This window comes from Saccopteryx bilineata, chromosome 2 (genome assembly GCF_036850765.1).
Source record: "Saccopteryx bilineata isolate mSacBil1 chromosome 2, mSacBil1_pri_phased_curated, whole genome shotgun sequence".
Taxonomy (NCBI): domain Eukaryota; kingdom Metazoa; phylum Chordata; class Mammalia; order Chiroptera; family Emballonuridae; genus Saccopteryx; species Saccopteryx bilineata.
In genome coordinates, this window is record NC_089491.1 from 338,946,958 (window position 1) to 338,965,238 (window position 18,281).

Sequence of the window (18,281 nt, forward strand, 5' to 3'; positions counted from 1 at the left end):
AATGCCACATTTGTGATGTTTTGGTGGCAAATATTAAAGAGAACATCTGTGGAAATCAACGTTGCTGTCAAACACGTGAACCACTTCAAATTCCCTTGGTGAAATAATCTGAAATAACAAACATTCCACTGAGCCTTATAACTCCATCATGACATATTTATTACACCTTTAGTGAATATTTGTTAAATAAAATTAAGTGAGGTGAATGACACAGTAAGACCAATAGTTCTTTAGAACTCAATCTACTTTTTCAGATGAAAGCAATATTTTCCAGAATACAGAGCTTAAGAAACATAAGACAAATACCACGTATATGAGGTATCAGAAGTAGTCAAACTCTTATAAACAGAACCTGGAATGGTAGTTTCCAGGGACTGGGGGGGGGGCAGACAGAGCAAAGGGGACTTATTGTTCCATAGATACCATTTTTCCAGGATGAAAACGTTCTAGAGATCTGTCACAGAAAATGTGCATGTAATTAACTTCACTGCACACTTAACAATGGTTCAGATGGTAAATTCACGCTGTTTGGGTTTTTTTTTTTAATACAATAAAAAAAAGTAAGGCAGAAAAATGGATTAGGAAAGTAAGGGGCACCATGAAAGTCATTTAACAAACACTTGGTTTTAAACTAGTGATCCTGTGAAAATACCTTCTGACTAATTTAACACTTACAGGATTCTCTTTTCATTGGATTCAAGGAACAGTGAAAGTTTCAGCACATAGATGTTTTTCATGTCTCTTGAGTGACACCAGAGGTAGCCATAAGGATGCCACCTACAGAGGAAACTTCCAGAATTTCTGGATCCCCAAAGTTCCCAGCAATATAGAAATGGCAGAATTGGTTCCACCAGTCACAGGCCAGTTTCCACTACACGCATCACACCCCAAATTATTCTGTTTATGAGTAAGTTTGACAAAACTGTGACTCAGTTGTGACTGCAGTGTGTATGAGGTCATATTAATGAGACAAAATGGAAGATTCTGTTTTTGGCCACTCTTTGAATTTCTTGTTCATTGAGCAAAGAGGCGGGTTTGGGGGTAGCATATTGAGCCTAATATTTGATTTAGCATGTAAATGAGGTCACTGCTATAAAACTTTATGTGGGTCAACAATTATTTGTATACAGACTAAAAATAGTTTTTACGCATCTAGTTCCTGAAAATGAAATTTTTGTTTGTCTTTTAAAAAGGTCATCCCTTTCTTCTTTCTCTTTGTTTTTTTCAGTCATGTATTGCCACATGACTGTGGGCTCAGATTTATGAATACAGCAGTACCTTTAATTATTTTGTTACAGGGCGAATGAACCACCATTGCTATCACTGGTCTGGGACCCATCCTCCTGGTCACAGATCCCCTCCCATGGGGAGCAGCCACACAGATTGGTGCATGGTAGCCAGGGACCCTAGGGAGGGTCTTTCCAGGTGGTGACTGAAGGCTCTCAGACCCCTTCTGATGGGATGAAAGACTGACTGTCAGGGTATTTATCATACAGTGTCTAGGGACTGGGAACTCTGCTAACCCCCTCCCCATTCCACATCAAAGAAAATACAAACAGTGAAGGTAGATTGTGAGGCTGATCTGCCTTCTGGGCAATCCCAATCCTGTTTCTCCTCTGACCTTTGTTTTAGTCCCAGAGTGTTACCCAAAGGAGTCCGAAAGCCACTGTGCTCAGAGAATGAATGCAGGCAGGCAGAGATAGAGCACGCAAATGTCAACCACAGGATGCTTGGAGCTGTTCTAAGAAGTAGATGCAGCTCTGACTGGGTGGCTCAATAGAAAAAGCATCATCTCGGTGCACCGAGGTCGCAGGTATGATCCCTGATCAGGGCACATACGAGAAGCAATCAATAAGTGCATAACTAAATGGAGCAACTAAATGGAACAACAAATTGTTCTCCCCCAAAAAAGTCAATGCAAAAATTTTTTAAAAAGAAGTGATGCAAAGATAATCAGAATCAGGCCCAAAGAGAGCTGCAGAGATATGAACTAAAATTAAAAAAGAAAGAGACAAGCAGAGTGACCATGTCAGAGAGAACAGGAAATATTAGAAAGAGAAAAACTGAGCAGAAAAGCATATATCAGATTGCATCTGAAGGTCGTAAACGAGCAGTCTGATCAGAGAACAAGGATGAGAGAGTAGAGTCGTTAATCTTCTGAACCTGAGAACAACAGAACGCAAAGCTGCAATTTTCTCTGAGACCTTCTTCCTGCTTCCTAGTATTTCTCCAAAAAGATCCCTGCAGCTCATGCTGCTAGGCAAAGCTCACTTGTTCAAAGATTTTAAAGAAGTACAGACCAGCTTCTGTTTGCATCAAAGGACAACTGTTAAATACCCATTTCAAAATCAGATTCAGGCCAGTGAATACTCCCTCATTCAAAGATCAGGCTCCTTGTGACGTTAGCCTCCACAACCAGGAGATCTCCGAGCTAAGGAGGAATCCTTAATAGAAGCAGCTGCTTGACTCCTAGCGCAGACCTTCAGCTATTAACCCTTATTTAACACAGAATTATAACAAACCTAGCGACCTTGTTTTTTTAGGCAACGCAGCTAAGAAAGAACAAAAGGCCAAGGACAAGTGACAGAGAGGAAGGCAGCAGAAAAGCTCACCCCAGATACAGAGTGAGCAAAGCCTGGGACCTACCAGGATTGGGACAAATCATCCAGCGGACCTCTTGGGTCAGGGGTGTCTCCCTGTCATATCTCACAGTTACTTAAATGGTCGCAGACATTTCAGAAGTTGAATAGAATCTCAGAGTTTAGGTTATCCCACAGCTCCATTCGAATGTTTCAGAGATACGAAATGAAAGCTTAGGGAATTTCATCTGCAGGGTCTTGAAAGATACCAAGTCAAGCTCGCTAAAATGAAAAATTGGCATTGGAAAGGGTGAAATTCTGTCACCTGAAAACCAGTTGTATTTGGAGCACTTCATTCTCTGATGATACTAAATATTTTAGCATTAAGATAGAAAGGCAAGGTGATTGGTACCACCTCTGTTGGGATGACCATCTCTGCGTTGGCTTGTTTTCTTTGTTCAAAAGACAAGACATGCCTGTTTATAGTAGACCAGCCTTTGGATTTAGAGAGTCAAGACATATAGGTCATTAAATTACCAATTTTCTAACTGATTCTTCTCAGTGACATTTAGAAAAGTTGAGGAAGATAGCCTTGGCTCACAAAGCATTTAATTAACTGTCGCTCTAGCTTTCGTATATCTTACTACAGAACCTCCAGAAAGATGTTCACTCAACCCAGCACCCTGAGCTCTTAGGACCAAAGACATCTGTCCCCCACCTTCCAGCCGTGCTCAAACCTCTATGATGTTTCCTCCAGCTCTGTCCTCACTCCGGGGTGTTTGTGGCAGTCACTCCGTGTTGAAGTGAATCTTAGACTCTGCATGTCACCAGGCAAACCGTTCGGTCTCTGGAGGCACCTTGAATGACCACTCCAGCCCTTTCTTCTGGCCCAGGTTACATCATGACAAAGAATCAGATGTGCTTGTCAGGAAGCGGCCCGGGTAAAGGGCAGGGGGCTTAACTATGTTATCTCTGCTACTCTGAGTTGGTGGCATGTGTTCGGCTCTGCTCTCTAAAAAGGGAGAGAATGAGGAATTTCTGGATTACTGTGTTAGTGCTGGGCCCTACGCCACGGTCCTGGTGTGGGCCAGTCTTTCAGGGAGACTCTCTGGAGCCCGAAGCCCGCATCAGGTCATGCCTTAGGGCTTGGAAAAGGCTAAGGAGGGACTGGGCCCAGACGTCCTTCTGATACCCTTGGGACAGGGCTGTGCGGTAGGCCGCGTAGGCCAGGGTCAGCGCTGTCCTTTCAAAGTCCTCTTTCTTGAGGATGCTGGGCCGGCTGGAGAGGCTGGAGATCAGCCGGCGGATGTCCGGGATGCGCTTGGGGATCACGTGGTTGCACACCGCGTGGAACTCAGACGCCTTCCGCAGGGAGGCCAGCTCCTCATCCTTGATGGAGATCCACAGGTCAGGGCTGATCTCAAGCTCAGCTAGCAGGAACTGGTGAGAAACACAAGATACAGAAAGACCTGAGGCATCGGGGCATTGCTGAGGACACCATTGTTTTTCATGACCATCTGCGCTCATCTGGGGAGGCCGCCGTGGAAAGAGATTTGGAATCCAGGAGACCTGGGTTCCAGTTCTGACATTCCCACCAACTGTGTTACCTTGAACAAATGACTTAATTTCTCTGAGCTTCATTTTCCTCCTCTGGGAATGAGTAGTAACAATGATACTTTATAGCAGTGGTCCCCAACCCCCGGGGCCGTGGACCGGTACTGATCCGTGGGCCATTTGGTACCGGTCCTCAGAGAAAGAATAAATAACTTACATTATTTCTGTTTTATTTATATTTAAGTCTGAACGATGTTTTATTTTTAAAAAATGACCAGATTCCCTCTGTTACATCCGTCTAAGACTCACTCTTGATGCTTGTCTTATAAGTTCGACAAGTATATTTAAAAATACCACAGTTTTTACACCAGTCGCATAATTTTATTTTGTGCATTTATCCGTCCCACCCTAAAGGCCGGTCTGTGAAAATACTTTCTGACATTAAACCGGTCCGTGGCCCAAAAAAGGTTGGGGACCACTGCTTTATACGGCTATTTTGCGAAGTAAATAGAACAAAGGTGGATACCGTCTAAATGGTCCCTGGCACGAAGCCACTATTTAATGACCACTTATTATTTCTCGTGTCCCAGGTTAACTCATTCTTCCCTTTCTCCCTCCTACCCACTGGAGATCTAAACTATGAACTATTTTAAATCAGAAGCATGGGAGTGAAGGACACAGAGAATTGTACTAGGAGTTAAGAGGAATACAGAGATTTGTCCTTGCTCGTCACCTGTTCTTTAAGAGTAGAGGTGGGGTCTGCCATATGCATCCCCCCACTCAGGGCCCGGCTCAGGGGAGATTCCAAGTCCTACCATGGGAAGGACTTGAAATCTACCCCCTGCCCAACTGTTCGGCTGCAGCAGGCTGCCCCTTCCTGCTACATGGAGGATGTCAGAGGATGTCAAGGCAGGAGGGGGATTTTGGAGATCATAGTCATCCCTCATTTATCAGTTGAGGACACTCAGGCTCAGAGAGACTTGTTGGCTTGTGCAAGGTCACATAGCTGGATGACGGGTGGCAGTGGCACCAGAACTAAAGCTCTGATCTAGAACTTGGAATTTTACCACTGAACTTAGTCAAGTGGCTTTGGGAAATTGACCTGTGGTTTGGAGAGGTGGGGTCTGGGTGGCAGAGGTGTGACAGGTGGAGCAAGAAAGAAACCTTTGGCCCTGGCCTGTTGGCTCAGCGGGAGAGCATCGGCCTGGCGTGCGGGGGACCCGGGTTCAATTCCCGGCCAGGGCACATAGGAGAAGTGTCCATTTGCTTCTCCACCCCCCCCTTCCTCTCTGTCTCTCTCTTCCCCTCCCGCAGCCGAGGCTATATTGGAGCAAGGATGGCCTGGGCGCTGGGGATGGCTCCTTGGCCTCTGCCCCAGGCGCTAGAGTGGCTCTGGTCGAGGCAGAGCGACGCCCTGGAGGGGCAGAGTATCGCCCCCTGGTGGGCAGAGCATCGCCCCTGGTGGGCGTGCCAGGTGGATCCCAGTCGGGCACATGCGGGAGTCTGTCTGACTGTCTCTCCCCGTTTCCAGCTTCAGAAAAATACAAAAAAAAAAAAAGAGAGAGAGAGAGAGAAAGAAAGAAACCTTTGAGGTGGCCCCAGATGGCCAGAAACTGGGCTGTCACAGTAGACAGTTACTGAGACAGGGCTCCATGCAGAAGCTGGCTTGGCGTTGCCTGAACGCTACTGATGAGACGAGACCTGCCTCACGTCCTTTGCTCGAGATTGTTGTCCCCCTCTTCTGCTTGTGTGCTGGGAATGGCATGTTGGGGGCCAACCTAAATCTCTAATTTTGCCCCCATTGATCTCCTAATGCCATCATCCCCTGTTACGGCACGTGGGAAGGGAGAGGAGATATGAGGAGTACTTTACTTTGGGATGCCCAGGACTTGATGGCCCTTCCAAGCTAGTCTAGGCTGTTCCCTATGGCAGCTGAGGCCGTTCATTTCCACGGGCTCAGGTCACTTCTCAAAAAAAAAAACAACCCAGACAAGTTGCAATGCCTTTGGGGTGACGTGGCCCCCTGCACCTCTGCCTACCTCATAGAGCAGTTCTACTTCCTCCAGGGAGCTCTGCAGGACGGGGTTCAGGGGCAGGGAGGAGGACCTCTTTGGCCGGTGGGCAGCAGGGAAGAGCACGGCTGCAAGACACAAAAGGATGAGCTATGAGGGCTGTATGCATGTGACCTCCTTCCTCCGGGAACCTTGAGGTGAGCCGGCCCATCTTGAAAGTGACCTTCTTGATGCTGTGCTGGTCATGAAGCGGGAGAAATGACAGGCAATGCGGGGTGTGTCCCAGGGAGCTCCCGGGCATGTCAGATGTTCCTATTTCAGACCAGTGATTTCAAACCTGGCTGCTTATCAGACATAGCTCAGAAAGCTTGGGAAAATATATAGTGGACAGGGGTAGGCAAAAGTAGGTTTACAGTTGTTTGTATGGGAAAGGACGTGCAGGTTATGATTATTACAATAGCTCTGTTAACTCTGTGGTTCAAAGATGCACAACTGTAAAGCCACTTTTGCCCACCCCTATATGTCAAGGGAACTTATATTGAAATAAAACAGAAATGAGCAAACAACAAACCCCTCAAAATTCAACAAACGAGATGCCTAATAATACTGTTCTCTACTAGTAATGCACACTTTAGCCCTTTGGAGAATGCTGGTTTATATTTATTGAAAACCCCTTTGATCAGAGGAGCAGACTCCTGGCTATTTCCCAGCCCTCTGAAATAGAGCTGCCAAGAATCTGGCCCCAGGTGACCAAGGAAAGGAAGAAAGCTGCCACAGGACTGGGACACGTGGCTCTGTGGGTGTGTGGAACCAGGCTCAGGGTTCCCTGCAAGGACCAGCTAACTTAGAAATGCATTTGGGACCAAGTCAATGACTTGCTAATGCTGCTTCTTCATGGTTACATTTAGAAACAGCCGTTGGAGCAAGATGGATGGGCTGCGATAGTAGAGAGGGTCCAGGCAGAGCCACAGGTAGAGCAAGAATTAAGACCTTCCTGAGGACAAGTGAAGACAACAGAATGATACAGAATGTAGGAATAATCATTATAAATTGCAGGGTCGGATGAGGCTGGAAACAGACAGCCTACCTACCCCCGTAGCCTTCCGTCTACGAGGGCGAAGTGCAGACGTGACTGGCAACCTGCTGCAGCTGATAGAAAAAGGGACAGCTTCTTGCACCCAAGGTCACTGGGATCAGGGTGCTATGTCAGATATTAAACCTCTAGTAGGTTTTGAAAGAAAGATCATAAGTCAGATTCCCTTAATCTTAGATGAATGAGTATTCTTTCTGCTGCAGTTTGCTGCCTTTCAAAAATAACTTTTCAAGCCTTGACTGGGCTTGAACCATCAACATAGCAATTAAAAGTGAAACATAAGTAATTGCATAGAGAGATTCTGGTTAAATCTCATATTATAGGAGATGCTCCCAAATGCATAACCAATAAAGTAAGATTCTCTATATGGCCTGATACCTTAAGCCCAGAAGCAAGGAATGGACATAGTTTACCATTTGAGGAATTGATATCTTGGAAGTACTTAAAATAAATCTTGTCATTTAAAAAAGAAAAAGAAGAAGATAAAAGAACAGCTTATTCAAGACACTGGGTTGTGATCTTGCAGAAAACTGGGCAACTAACTGAAAAAAAAAATCTGAGACTTGGAGGTAATTAGCGCCCGCTGACATTGTGCAAAGCTCAATTAGCATAACCGTGCATGCCAACTCTGCCTCTTGATAATGTTGTCCTGGGGCCATCAAGACAGGGTCCACTGATGTCCAATGTACTGTGGTAAAGAAGGCAGGGAACTGCAAGAGAATTTCAGGAAAAATTTGATCCAAAGTGATAAAAAGGAAACATCTTTGCTATATAGTTCTGGGAAAACTCAGTGGTAGGGATCTCCCTCCCCCTGGAAATAGCGGGTTGGGTGGAGTATTGCTATAATATTGCTTTCTCTGTGCTCATGTATTATCTGTACCACAGTTTCCTCTGGGGTTAGGATAAATATGGTGTTAGGTTTGTGCACCCTGAGCAGGCTTCCAGGCTGAGCACTAGGCGCCACTGTTGGCCGACCAAATCCATCCACTGGGGGCGGCCTTGACTGGCTGAGTGACCTCAGTTTCTGCAGACCATTGTGGGGAAGGAGTCTATGAACTCCAGAACAGTGTTTCCCAGCCGAACATTTTAGCAGAATTTGCTCTCTTTGCCAGAAAAGGGCCAGTTTCCTGCAGAATCAGAGATGTTAGGGCTTCGCCTCTTTTCACTCAGGGCCTGTAGTTTTAGGTGGAGCTCAGGAGACTGAGGCGTGTCCTGCTCATCGGGTTCACAACCTTGACCGCATGTTAGAGTCACCCAAAGGGCTTTAAAAAATATACTGATGCCTTGGTCCCAGCTCCAGAGATTGAATTAATTGAACTAGGGTGTATCTGGGACAGTAAAATTTTTAGAAGCGTCCTAGGTCCTTCTTCCAATGGCAGCCAAGGCTGAGAGCCAGAGGGCATGTGGCCTGAGGTTGTAGAAGGTGCCATCACGGCTGCATGGCCATGCTCAGGTTAGCCCAGCGGTCCTCAGCCTTGACCGTACATTAGAATCACCTGGGAGTTTTTAGCAATCCACATGCCCAGGGCCACCTCCCAGGTTAGTTCATGGGCATCTCTGGGGTGGATGCAGGCATCAGGACTTGTATGGCTCCCAAGTAATTATAACAGGGAGGCAGGGTTGATAACCATTGGGGCTATCCAGATCCACACACAAGCCTATAGCACCAAAACCCAAAGCTCCCTCCCACCTGAGGCCTGCCAGGGTCACCTGAAGAGACCAAGGCAAATGAGCAGAGACACAAAGCGGCTGTGTACTTTGACTCTGCTTTCTTCTTGGTGGGCGATGACACCGGGCCCAGATCTGGTCCTGAACGGAGATGCGACCCGTTTCTGGGGCTCATCCCAGGAAAGCGGAGGTGAACCCTCTGCCTCAGATAGGATCTGAGAGCGGTGTCACCTCTTCAGTGCTTCCCGAATTTCTCTCTTGTGGTGAAATTACAGGTATTGGTTTCCTTTAAAAAAATTCACGCCCTGGCAGGTGAAGGGGATGGGAGGGGACAGATGTCATGGGCACTGAGCCTGCTCTGCTGCCTGTCATCTCAGACTTTTTGTGGCTGCCTCTGGGAAAGATATTCACAGGGCTAGACCTGCACTTTGTCACTCATTTTTAAAACATTTTATTGAATTTATTGGGGTTGACATTGGTTAATAAAGTTATACATGTTTCTGATATACAATTCTGTAACACATTATCTGTACAGTGTATTGTGTGTTCACCAGTCCAAGTCAAGTCTCCTTCTATGACCACTTATCCTCCCTTTCCCTTCTCATAACTCCGCCCCCCTTTCTTAGTTCATTCGTGCAGGTGTTTCCGTGGGAATATCATCACTCACCCCAGGGGGACCTCTAGTTCTCAAAGAGTTGGGAAGAAAAGACTCCCTGGTTCAAAGCTGAATTTCATATGGAAATGTTAGTTCCAATAGCCCTTGTTCTCATAGTTTTAAAAAAATAATAGAGTTTGGAGAAGGTTGTTAGAAATAGCTACATCCTAAAAACCAGGGGGATGGATAATTGCTTCAGAAAGTGTGTGTGGAGCACAGGAATCTGAAGGGCAGACCCTCTCTCCTCCCACTCCCCACCCTGCACCCCTACCTTCTGCAGGGACCCCTCACATCACTGTAGCTGCTTTGACAGTGTGCGTCGGGCAGGGAATTCTATGCCCGCTTGGGCGGTGGAAGTGCAGTCAGCTCTGGTCCTGCATCTCAGCGGCTGCCCAGGCCTCCCCTCGTTATAAATGGGATGAGGACAAATTCATCTCCCCTGGAGATGTGGCAGGTTATGTCTGCTCTAGGTCCAAACATCTGGGTACAAAGTTGACCATGCAATTATTCCAGATGTTTTTGTTCATAAAGGTGAAGTCTGGACCCTGCCACAAAGGCAGGTGGCCGAAACAAGGGCTGACCCACTCCGAGGGGTATGCATGCAAAGCTCTCAATTAGACTCACTCCCACATGGTGAGAGAAACCGCCCTGCTCCCCCCGGAAGCCTCTCCCCATGAGCCCACCACACTCTCCTGTTCTGCCTCTATCCTTGCGGTTTCTGCATGCAGCCCACACATCTCACATCTGGCCTGCTATTCCCAGCTCCTGGGGGAGGACACGGGCTTGGCGCTTCCTCTTCTTGACCTTGGAGTCTGCATGAAGCTGGGTTCTGACTGCAGGCTCTATATCTATATTTTGGAATGATTAAAAAAACCCACAAATCCAGATATTAAAAAGAAGAAAAGCAACAACAAACCAAACATCCCTGGAGACTCTTCCATTCGTGTTTGCTGGGATGGTTTCCTTCCCCTTCCGTCTCGTCTCCCAAATTGATGAAGGTCACTTTAAGTTCGGCTCCCTTCTCGCTGTCAGCCATTGGGAAGCACGGTCTTTGCAGGGCTGATGGGGGCCAGGGGGACCTGAGTACTTCCCCCTGGACTGCCATTAGCAAAGGCACTTCTGAAAAGGGGGAGGGCTGGGGAGGCCGGGCACTAGCAGAAGGACCACGCGCCCGCCTAGGCACCACCTGGGCACTGAGCCTCGGGAGAGAAGATTGCTGGTGTGGTTTTGTCACAGTGACTGCCTTTGTGTACTTTTTTAGTGTAAAACTGGGTCAAGTGGTTTCTCCACTCAATGCTCCATCCCCAGCCCACTCTCCAGCTGTTTCTTCAGGATGTGAATGTGCCATGAGGGCCCCTCAGTGTGCCCAGGGGACACCAGAGATGCCCAGGTCACCTTGCATGACAGTCTGCTGCACAGGCTGGCCTGGGGGCAGGGGAGCTGTGAGCCTCCCTCCTCCTCCTCCACTCCCGGGACAGATGAGCCTTGGGGAGAAGTGGACTGTGCCCGACTTGCTGGACAGACCAGCACAGAACAAATGACTCGCTTGCTGGGCTGACAGCTGTGGGGTGGGGTGGCGGGGTTGGGCGACGGATGTGGAGGGATAGAGCAAAAAAGAGAAAAAAAAAAACAACAACACACGGACACTGCAGTGTGGAGATTGCCGGCATGGAGGGGTATAGGTGGAGGGGAGGAAGGTACGGGGTGATACATAGTGATGGACGAAGACTGACTCGGGGGTTACTTTTTGCCATCTCCCCACTAGTACCCTGGTTCGAGCCTTGAGCTCCTCTCCTAATGGTGTCTCTGCTTCCACCCTTGGCTTCCGCCCTCATTCTATTCTTAGCACAGCAACTTAAGTGATTCTGTGCCAACATAGGTCAGTTGATGTCACTCCTCCACCCAGAACCCTTGATGACTTTCCATCCAAGAGTAGAAGCTCAAGTTCTTCAAATGGCCGCCAGACGCTACATGACTTGACGTCTCACTATGTCTGAACTCATCTGCTACTGTCCCCTGGCTCACGCCACCCCAGCCACAGGCTTTCTCACTGTTTCTTGAGAAACCCAGGCATGCTTCACCACAGGCCTTTGCACTTTGGTTCCTTCTGCCTGGGATACCCACATTGCCTTCAGGTCTTTAGTCACCTCCTCAGGGAGGCCCTCCCTGACTGCCTTATTTAAAATTATAATCCTTGATACCCTCTACTCTGTCTCTACTTTATTGATGTCCAACAAACCAGATGTTTTATTTCTGTATGTTTGTTGTTTGTTCTCCCCTATTAGAATGTCAGTTCCACAAAATCATGAGATGTTGTTCTTTTTTTTCTTTTTCTTTTTTTTGTATTTTTCTGAAGCTGGAAACAGGGAGGCAGTCAGACAGACTCCCGCATGCATCCGACCGGGATCCACCTGGCATGCCCACCAGGGGGCGATGCTCTGCCCATCCGGGGCATCGCTCTGCTGTGACCAGAGCCATTCTAGCGCCTGAGGCAGAGGCCATAGAGCCATCCTCAGTGCTCGGGCCATCCTTGCTCCAATGGAGCCTCGGCTGTGGGAGGGGAAGAGAGAGACAGAGAGGAAGGAGAGGGGGAGGGGTGGAGAAGCAGATGGGCACTTCTCCTGTGTGCCCTGACCGGGAATCGAACCCAGGACTTCCGCACACCAGGCCGACGCTCTACCACTGAGCCAACCAGCCAGGGCCGAGATGTTGTTCTTTTTGGTCACTGTATTTCCAGTCCCTAGCATCCTGCCCATGACTGTTTGTTGAATGAATAAATAATTCCATAGAAACACGTCAGCTACCTAAGTCACTAAACTCCATTTAAAATATTTTTAAAAATTTATTCATTTTAGGGAGAGAGGGAGAGACAGAAAGTAAGCGCAAGAGAAATATGATGTATTGTTCCACTTATTTATGCATTCATTGGTTGATTCTTGTATGTGCCCTGAATGGCAATCTAACCCGCAACAGTGGTCTATCAGGACAATGCCTCAACCAAGCTACCTGGACAGGGCTAAAGTTCTTTCTTTTCAAATAGATTGCTTCACTAAACCTTTCTCTTTCTAACAGGGTGATTTTGGAACTTATTTGGAGTTACAGGCCCTGGCTAATCAGAAAGGAGATGTATCCTGTCTCCTACGCCCTGCCTTTACCTCTGAAGAGCCCCTGTTCTGACCTGCAAGAAGCTTCTCTTAATGATCTCGGCCGAGGCTGGTCCTTGTCTCCCCCATGCCTTCGCCCTTCCTACCTTTCTTGCTCAGACGTACTGGCAGAAGCCTCTCTAAATGAAGAAGCCTGTTTTTACTTTGAGCCTGACTGTCTCCTTGAACCTTTTATAATCTGGGACAAAAATCACCTCTTCTTCCCTCCCATCCCGCAATAGGTTCCATACATATAACAGAGCAGTCGTCAGGCTAACCGTAGTCTCCACAGAAATGTCTACAGCATCTATACCCAAGAGCTTATTGGAAGGGATTCCAACGGCAGACCATTTCAAGCCAAATGACAACCATGTTTTTAATGAATCCATTGAAGCAATTCTGTGGAAAAGGCAGTGGGCGTGGAAAGGAAAAGCTCTGGTTTACAAAAGATCTTTAGCCAGATCCTACTGATGTCATTTACTTATTTGCTCCCGGGCCAGCCCTTCAGAAACACAGAGGTATTCTGAGCGAGCCAGGATGTTGGCCCCAAGTGCTGGGGTCTGAGATGGAGGTGCTTCTGGAAGGGCTTCTGTGCGACAGCGCCCCGTGGCCAGACCATCCCCTCCACCCAGGGGGAGCTCCTGGCTGCTGGGAGGGACTAAGAGGCATGAATGACAGCGAGACTTTGAGATCACAGACCTGGGGTAGGGGTCAGTTCGTCAAAATCCACCTCTGTCCTCGCTGCTGAGTGATCTGGGCACATTCACCTGTTGCCTCTCTCCAACTTTCTTAATTGTAATGGTCAGATGAGCACCTCCCCCTGGAGGGGGTGAAGGGGGTGCAGTAATGCTATGCCAAGTCGGCCAGCACTTACCGGACACAGACCACGGGCCCCTCCCTTCACTCGCAGCTGAAAAGTCACCTCACACTAAAACAGTCGGTCGCCTGAAAACGACATAAACTCTACCACATGCCCAAAGGGCTTCCTTGCCCTATTAAACTGTTTTCAAAAGAAATAATTTCCAGGTATTTCATGAAAACATATAGTAATTAAAGCATAGGTTTCTTATTTTAAAAGACTGGCTAGTTCTCTCCAGCCCCGCACACGTTGCTCTGCCAGGACCCCGGGCGGGCTGAGACTTGAGCCAGGTGCATTCAGGACTTGGGCTGGCCAGACTCCCCACAGGTGAGTCATCTGGTCCTAGTTGGTGGGGCTTCGATCCTGGTGTGCATAGAAAGCTACCTCCCAGGGCCCAGTCCTAGAGAGCGCTTCTTAGAGCATGACCAGTAGGAAAAGGGATGCCCTGACAGCAGGGTGTGGGGTTATTTGCACATTTCTACACGCGGGCGTGGGTGTAAGGTGGGTGAAGTAGGGTGGAGTCTGGGTGGTGGCGAGGGGTTGGAAGGAGGCTGGGTGTTGGGGCTGAGGTGGAGGATCTTACAGAGGGTGTTTCCTGAGACTGTTTCCAAAGGGAATGAATGAGGCTTAGATTTAGGGTGGGGATGGGGTAAGGATGAAGATGAAAGGAACAGTATAGACATTTGCAACAGTTGTTTTTTATTTGGGTGTGACTCCCGTTCCCTCTTTTTAAAAAAGATGGCAATTGCGTATGCTTTTAATAATCAGGAAAAAAAATGTTAAAAGATCACAAAGAGACTTTATTGATGATGGTTGGAGGGACACCCTGTGGTTTGTTGATGGAACACTGACATGAACCACTATCTCGATTAAACATCTGCAGCTCATTCTGGCCTCTGTTTCAGCTGTCGGCTTCCTGATTGTTACTGTTACTGTTACTGGGGGCAGACCTTCCCCAGTGAGGCCCCGGGTGGGACCGGAGCGGTTGCTTCCAGGATGTTGTTATAGAACCCTCTGTCAAGAATCTCAAGCTTTCGTTCAAGAAATTATTTAATCTTTTAAATGGCTTCATTGTTTAGTAAGCATTTCATTTACATTTTTGTCTGACCCTCACAACAACACAGGGCAGGTCAGTTTTGGTATTGTTAATGCCACCTGTTAGTGACCTGAAGCTCAGAGAGAGGTTGAGAGGCTTGCCAGAGATCACACAGCCTGTTAGAGGCAGAACTCCATGTGTGAGTTCCTTGCGGGGCTGCTCATGATGTGGTTATCGCGTTCACGAGCCTTGTTACAAATCAGATCATCTCATTTGGCTTTTAACAGCCCATGCGTTCGGGAGAGTGGGTTTTATTGTCTCATTTTTTAGGAGGCTAATTAAGTAAGGCCCCCAGTGACACCCAGGATAAGTGACAGAACATAAATCCAATGTCTCTTTGCTCTCTGTTTCCAAGTATTGCCCCAAAGTTTATGTACATGATGAGCAGGGAGCAGTGTGTGCGTGTGTGTGTGTGTGTGTGTGTGTGTGTGTGTAATGGTCTTACCAGAAATAAAGGAAAACGTTACATTGATTATTTGCCCCAGGGCAACAATAATTTCACAGTTTGGCTCAGAGAACTGGCAAATCCCTAATCTCAGGCTTAAAAATAAGGGAATTAAAACCTAAATAAGTACAGTGCCCACCTCCCCTCCAACTCAGACCCCTGTGCTTTGAGCGCTGTCCCCACCCAGCCCGTGCCTTTCCCTGACACTCTCCCTGGGACCCAGGAGGCTCGTCCCTGTGCCGTGATGCCACCCTTCAGCCTGGATCTCTAGAAACACCTATGAGCCTGGCTTCTTTTTCCCGTTCTTTCCAGGAGAGAGACCTCAGTTGACTTGAGGTGATGCGTGGCAAGATCTCAGTTCATTCAGATCGGCATGGAGTGATCAGCACTCTTGGTCCCCGACTCCCTAACAGTGATAAACGCTAACTGGCTGGAGGTACCCCTGTCACCATCTGCTACCTGGAGCCGGTCCTAGGGCAGAGAGAAAAGATGGCACGCCAGCTCTGAGGAAGTACCACCCTCGGCAAGGAAGTCGGCCATGAGGATCAAGACCATGCCGGGTCCATTCCTTTATGAGGTGGACTGGTGGCCAGTGGGGGCAGCAGGCAGGTAACGGATGGATGCTGAAGAATTACCCTTCCTCTCCTGCCATTGGGCTGGCTGTACCTGGCCAGAAAGATGTGTCCACTCCTGGTCAGTCTCCCCAGGTAGCATCTAGGCACCCACAGTCCCATCATGTTAGCATCAGACCTGGACACCTGCTCTCCACACACCTGGCTCAACTGTAGCAGCCTGGGGCGGGGTACATGAGGGAGTCTGTCCACATTCTATGGGCAAAGATGATATCACCCTGGTTCCCCACCTTGACGAAGTCCCCTCAGTGGCTTTGATTTTTTTCAGTATCATTTCCCCACCATTTTCTAACACCTTCTAACATGTCAAGAAGCAGAGACAAGATCAAAGGAGGAGTGGGGTTCTAATTTCCTTCCCCCCTCTGAATGTACCCCCAAATTCCTAACTGTATTTAAAAATATGATGAGCATCAGGCAAATAGGTAGAAAGCACTCACCCCTGCTCCACCTGCGGGACACAGTGGCCTGTGCATCGTAACACAGCAGCAGAAGTAGCAGCGTCTTCCAACACATCTCTTTCTCCACGAAGGTGAGACGTCGTCCTCAAACCCGATAGGACCCCAAGAGCTACAGGTGTGCCCAGAACGGTGCTTGCTGGGGGGACGGTACTGTCCTTACCACCCTTTCCTTTTCAAAGAGAGGATGCCCTCTACCACCTCAGAAGGTGGAAGCAGAGGCTGCCTCCTGGAGGGAATAGGAATGGGGACCTCTCTTATTCTGACTCTCTCTGGGATTGGGGGACGGGACTGCTACAGAGAGACTCTGTTTTTGAGCACATCTGGAGTGACTCACGGGACATGTGATCTCCTTGGCAGTGGGGTGGAGAAATATAAATTCTGTACTTGAGTTCCTTGTGTTGGATGCACCCACTGGAATTTTTCTTTAACAAACAGACTCGTGGAACTTGTTAGAGAGCCCAGCAAAGGGCTGGCTGCGGTCCCCGTCTGCATACGCATATCAGAGCCAGGGCGAGGGCTGCAGGCAGACGCCGGGCTGGGCTGGGCTGGGCTGGGCTGGGCTGGGCTGGGCTGCTGGAGCCCAGAGTTGCCTTCAGGACAGCAAAGTCACTGTAGTATCTGGACTGTCATGTGCTTCCCTAGAGCTAGACCTAGGGATATCAGTGCCTTCAGCCAATGCTGGAGTCCTCCCCAAGGTCTGCAGGGATGCCAAGTTGGCAGGTTGTGAGGTGCAGAAGTGGAGAGGTGCTGCCCTGTAGGTATCCTATGCACAGATAATGATCCAGGGGCTCATAGATGATCCCCTTTCTCCATCCGCACTCACGACATCCCACTTTCTGAACTGCGTCCAGAAAATGAGACGCAAATCACTTCAATTCTCCCAAGCAAAATGCTAGTGTTTTTCCATGATAATTTTTTTGGATAGCTAATTTATTAGTGAATTATTTCATATAGAGCTATAATTGACACCAGACATTCTGCAAGTTTGCTTATTGATTTGCTACATGTATCTATTTGCAATGTGATCAGCAACAGTGTTGTGTTAGCGAACACCTCTAGCAGAGTGATCCTTTCTTTTTTGTGGTAACAACACGTAAGATCCCTGATCATTTTCAAAGTTCTGCGGTAGACACCTGGATTTCGCCCAATTCCACTCACCCTCTCTGAAATTACCGACATGGAATGCTTGAAGGGCATTTAAAGAAGGTGAACCCTGTGGGTTTCCAACCTGGAGGTGGTGCCCAGTGTGAATAGCCCACTCCTCTTTTATCTGTTACGAGAAGTTGCTTGAAAAAAAAGTGACTATATAAAATTTAAACACCATTAATCTCACTAATATTGATAATAGCTACTGGGTGTTAATTTTCCCAGGCACTGTGCTCGGGACTCTCCTTGTATGAACTGATTTGATACACCAGGCTATGAGATCAGTGTAGAACAGCAATCTGCAGTAGAAGTATATTGTGAGTCCCAAGTGTAATTAAAAATTTTCTAGCCCTGGCTGGTTGGCTCAGCGGTAGAGCGTCGGCCTAGCGTGCGGAGGACCCAGGTTCGATTCCCGGCCAGGGCACACAGGAGAAGCGCCCATTTGCTTCTCCACCCCTCCGCCGCGCTTTCCTCTCTGTCTCTCTCTTCCCCTCCCGCAGTCAAGGCTCCATTGGAGCAAAGATGGCCCGGGCGCTGGGGATGGCTCTGTGGCCTCTGCCCCAGGCGCTAGAGTGGCTCTGGTCGCAACATGGCGACGCCCAGGATGGGCAGAGCATCGCCCCCTGGTGGGCAGAGCGTCGCCCCATGGTGGGCGTGCCGGGTGGATCCCGGTCGGGAGGATGCGGGAGTCTGTCTGACTGTCTCTCCCTGTTTCCAGCTTCAGAAAAAAAAAAAAAAAATTTCTAGTAGCCACACTTAAAAAAGTAAAAAGCAACAGGTGAATTAACTGTGATAATATATTTTATCTAACCCAGTACATCCAAAATATTATCATTTCTCCACATGATCAGTGTATTAATGAGATATTTCCTATTCTTTTTTTTTATACTAAGTCTTTGAAATCCAGTGTATATTTTGCCTTATAGCACATCTCAGTTTAG

At 48.0% G+C, this 18,281-nt stretch overlaps 1 protein-coding gene across 1 annotated transcript; it reads right to left on the minus strand.

The window, feature by feature from the left end:
* Nucleotides 1–149: 149 nt before the first annotated feature.
* On the minus strand, nt 150–16,483 carry FAM180A (family with sequence similarity 180 member A). Its single transcript, XM_066262369.1, has 3 exons — nt 16,174–16,483; nt 6,173–6,273; nt 150–4,019 (listed from the first exon to the last, which is right to left on the minus strand). The coding sequence occupies exons 1-3, from the start codon at nt 16,247–16,249 to the stop codon at nt 3,675–3,677; spliced, it is 522 nt and encodes a 173-aa protein (XP_066118466.1). The 5' UTR covers nt 16,250–16,483; the 3' UTR covers nt 150–3,674.
* Between the last annotated feature and the right edge of the window lie 1,798 nt (nt 16,484–18,281).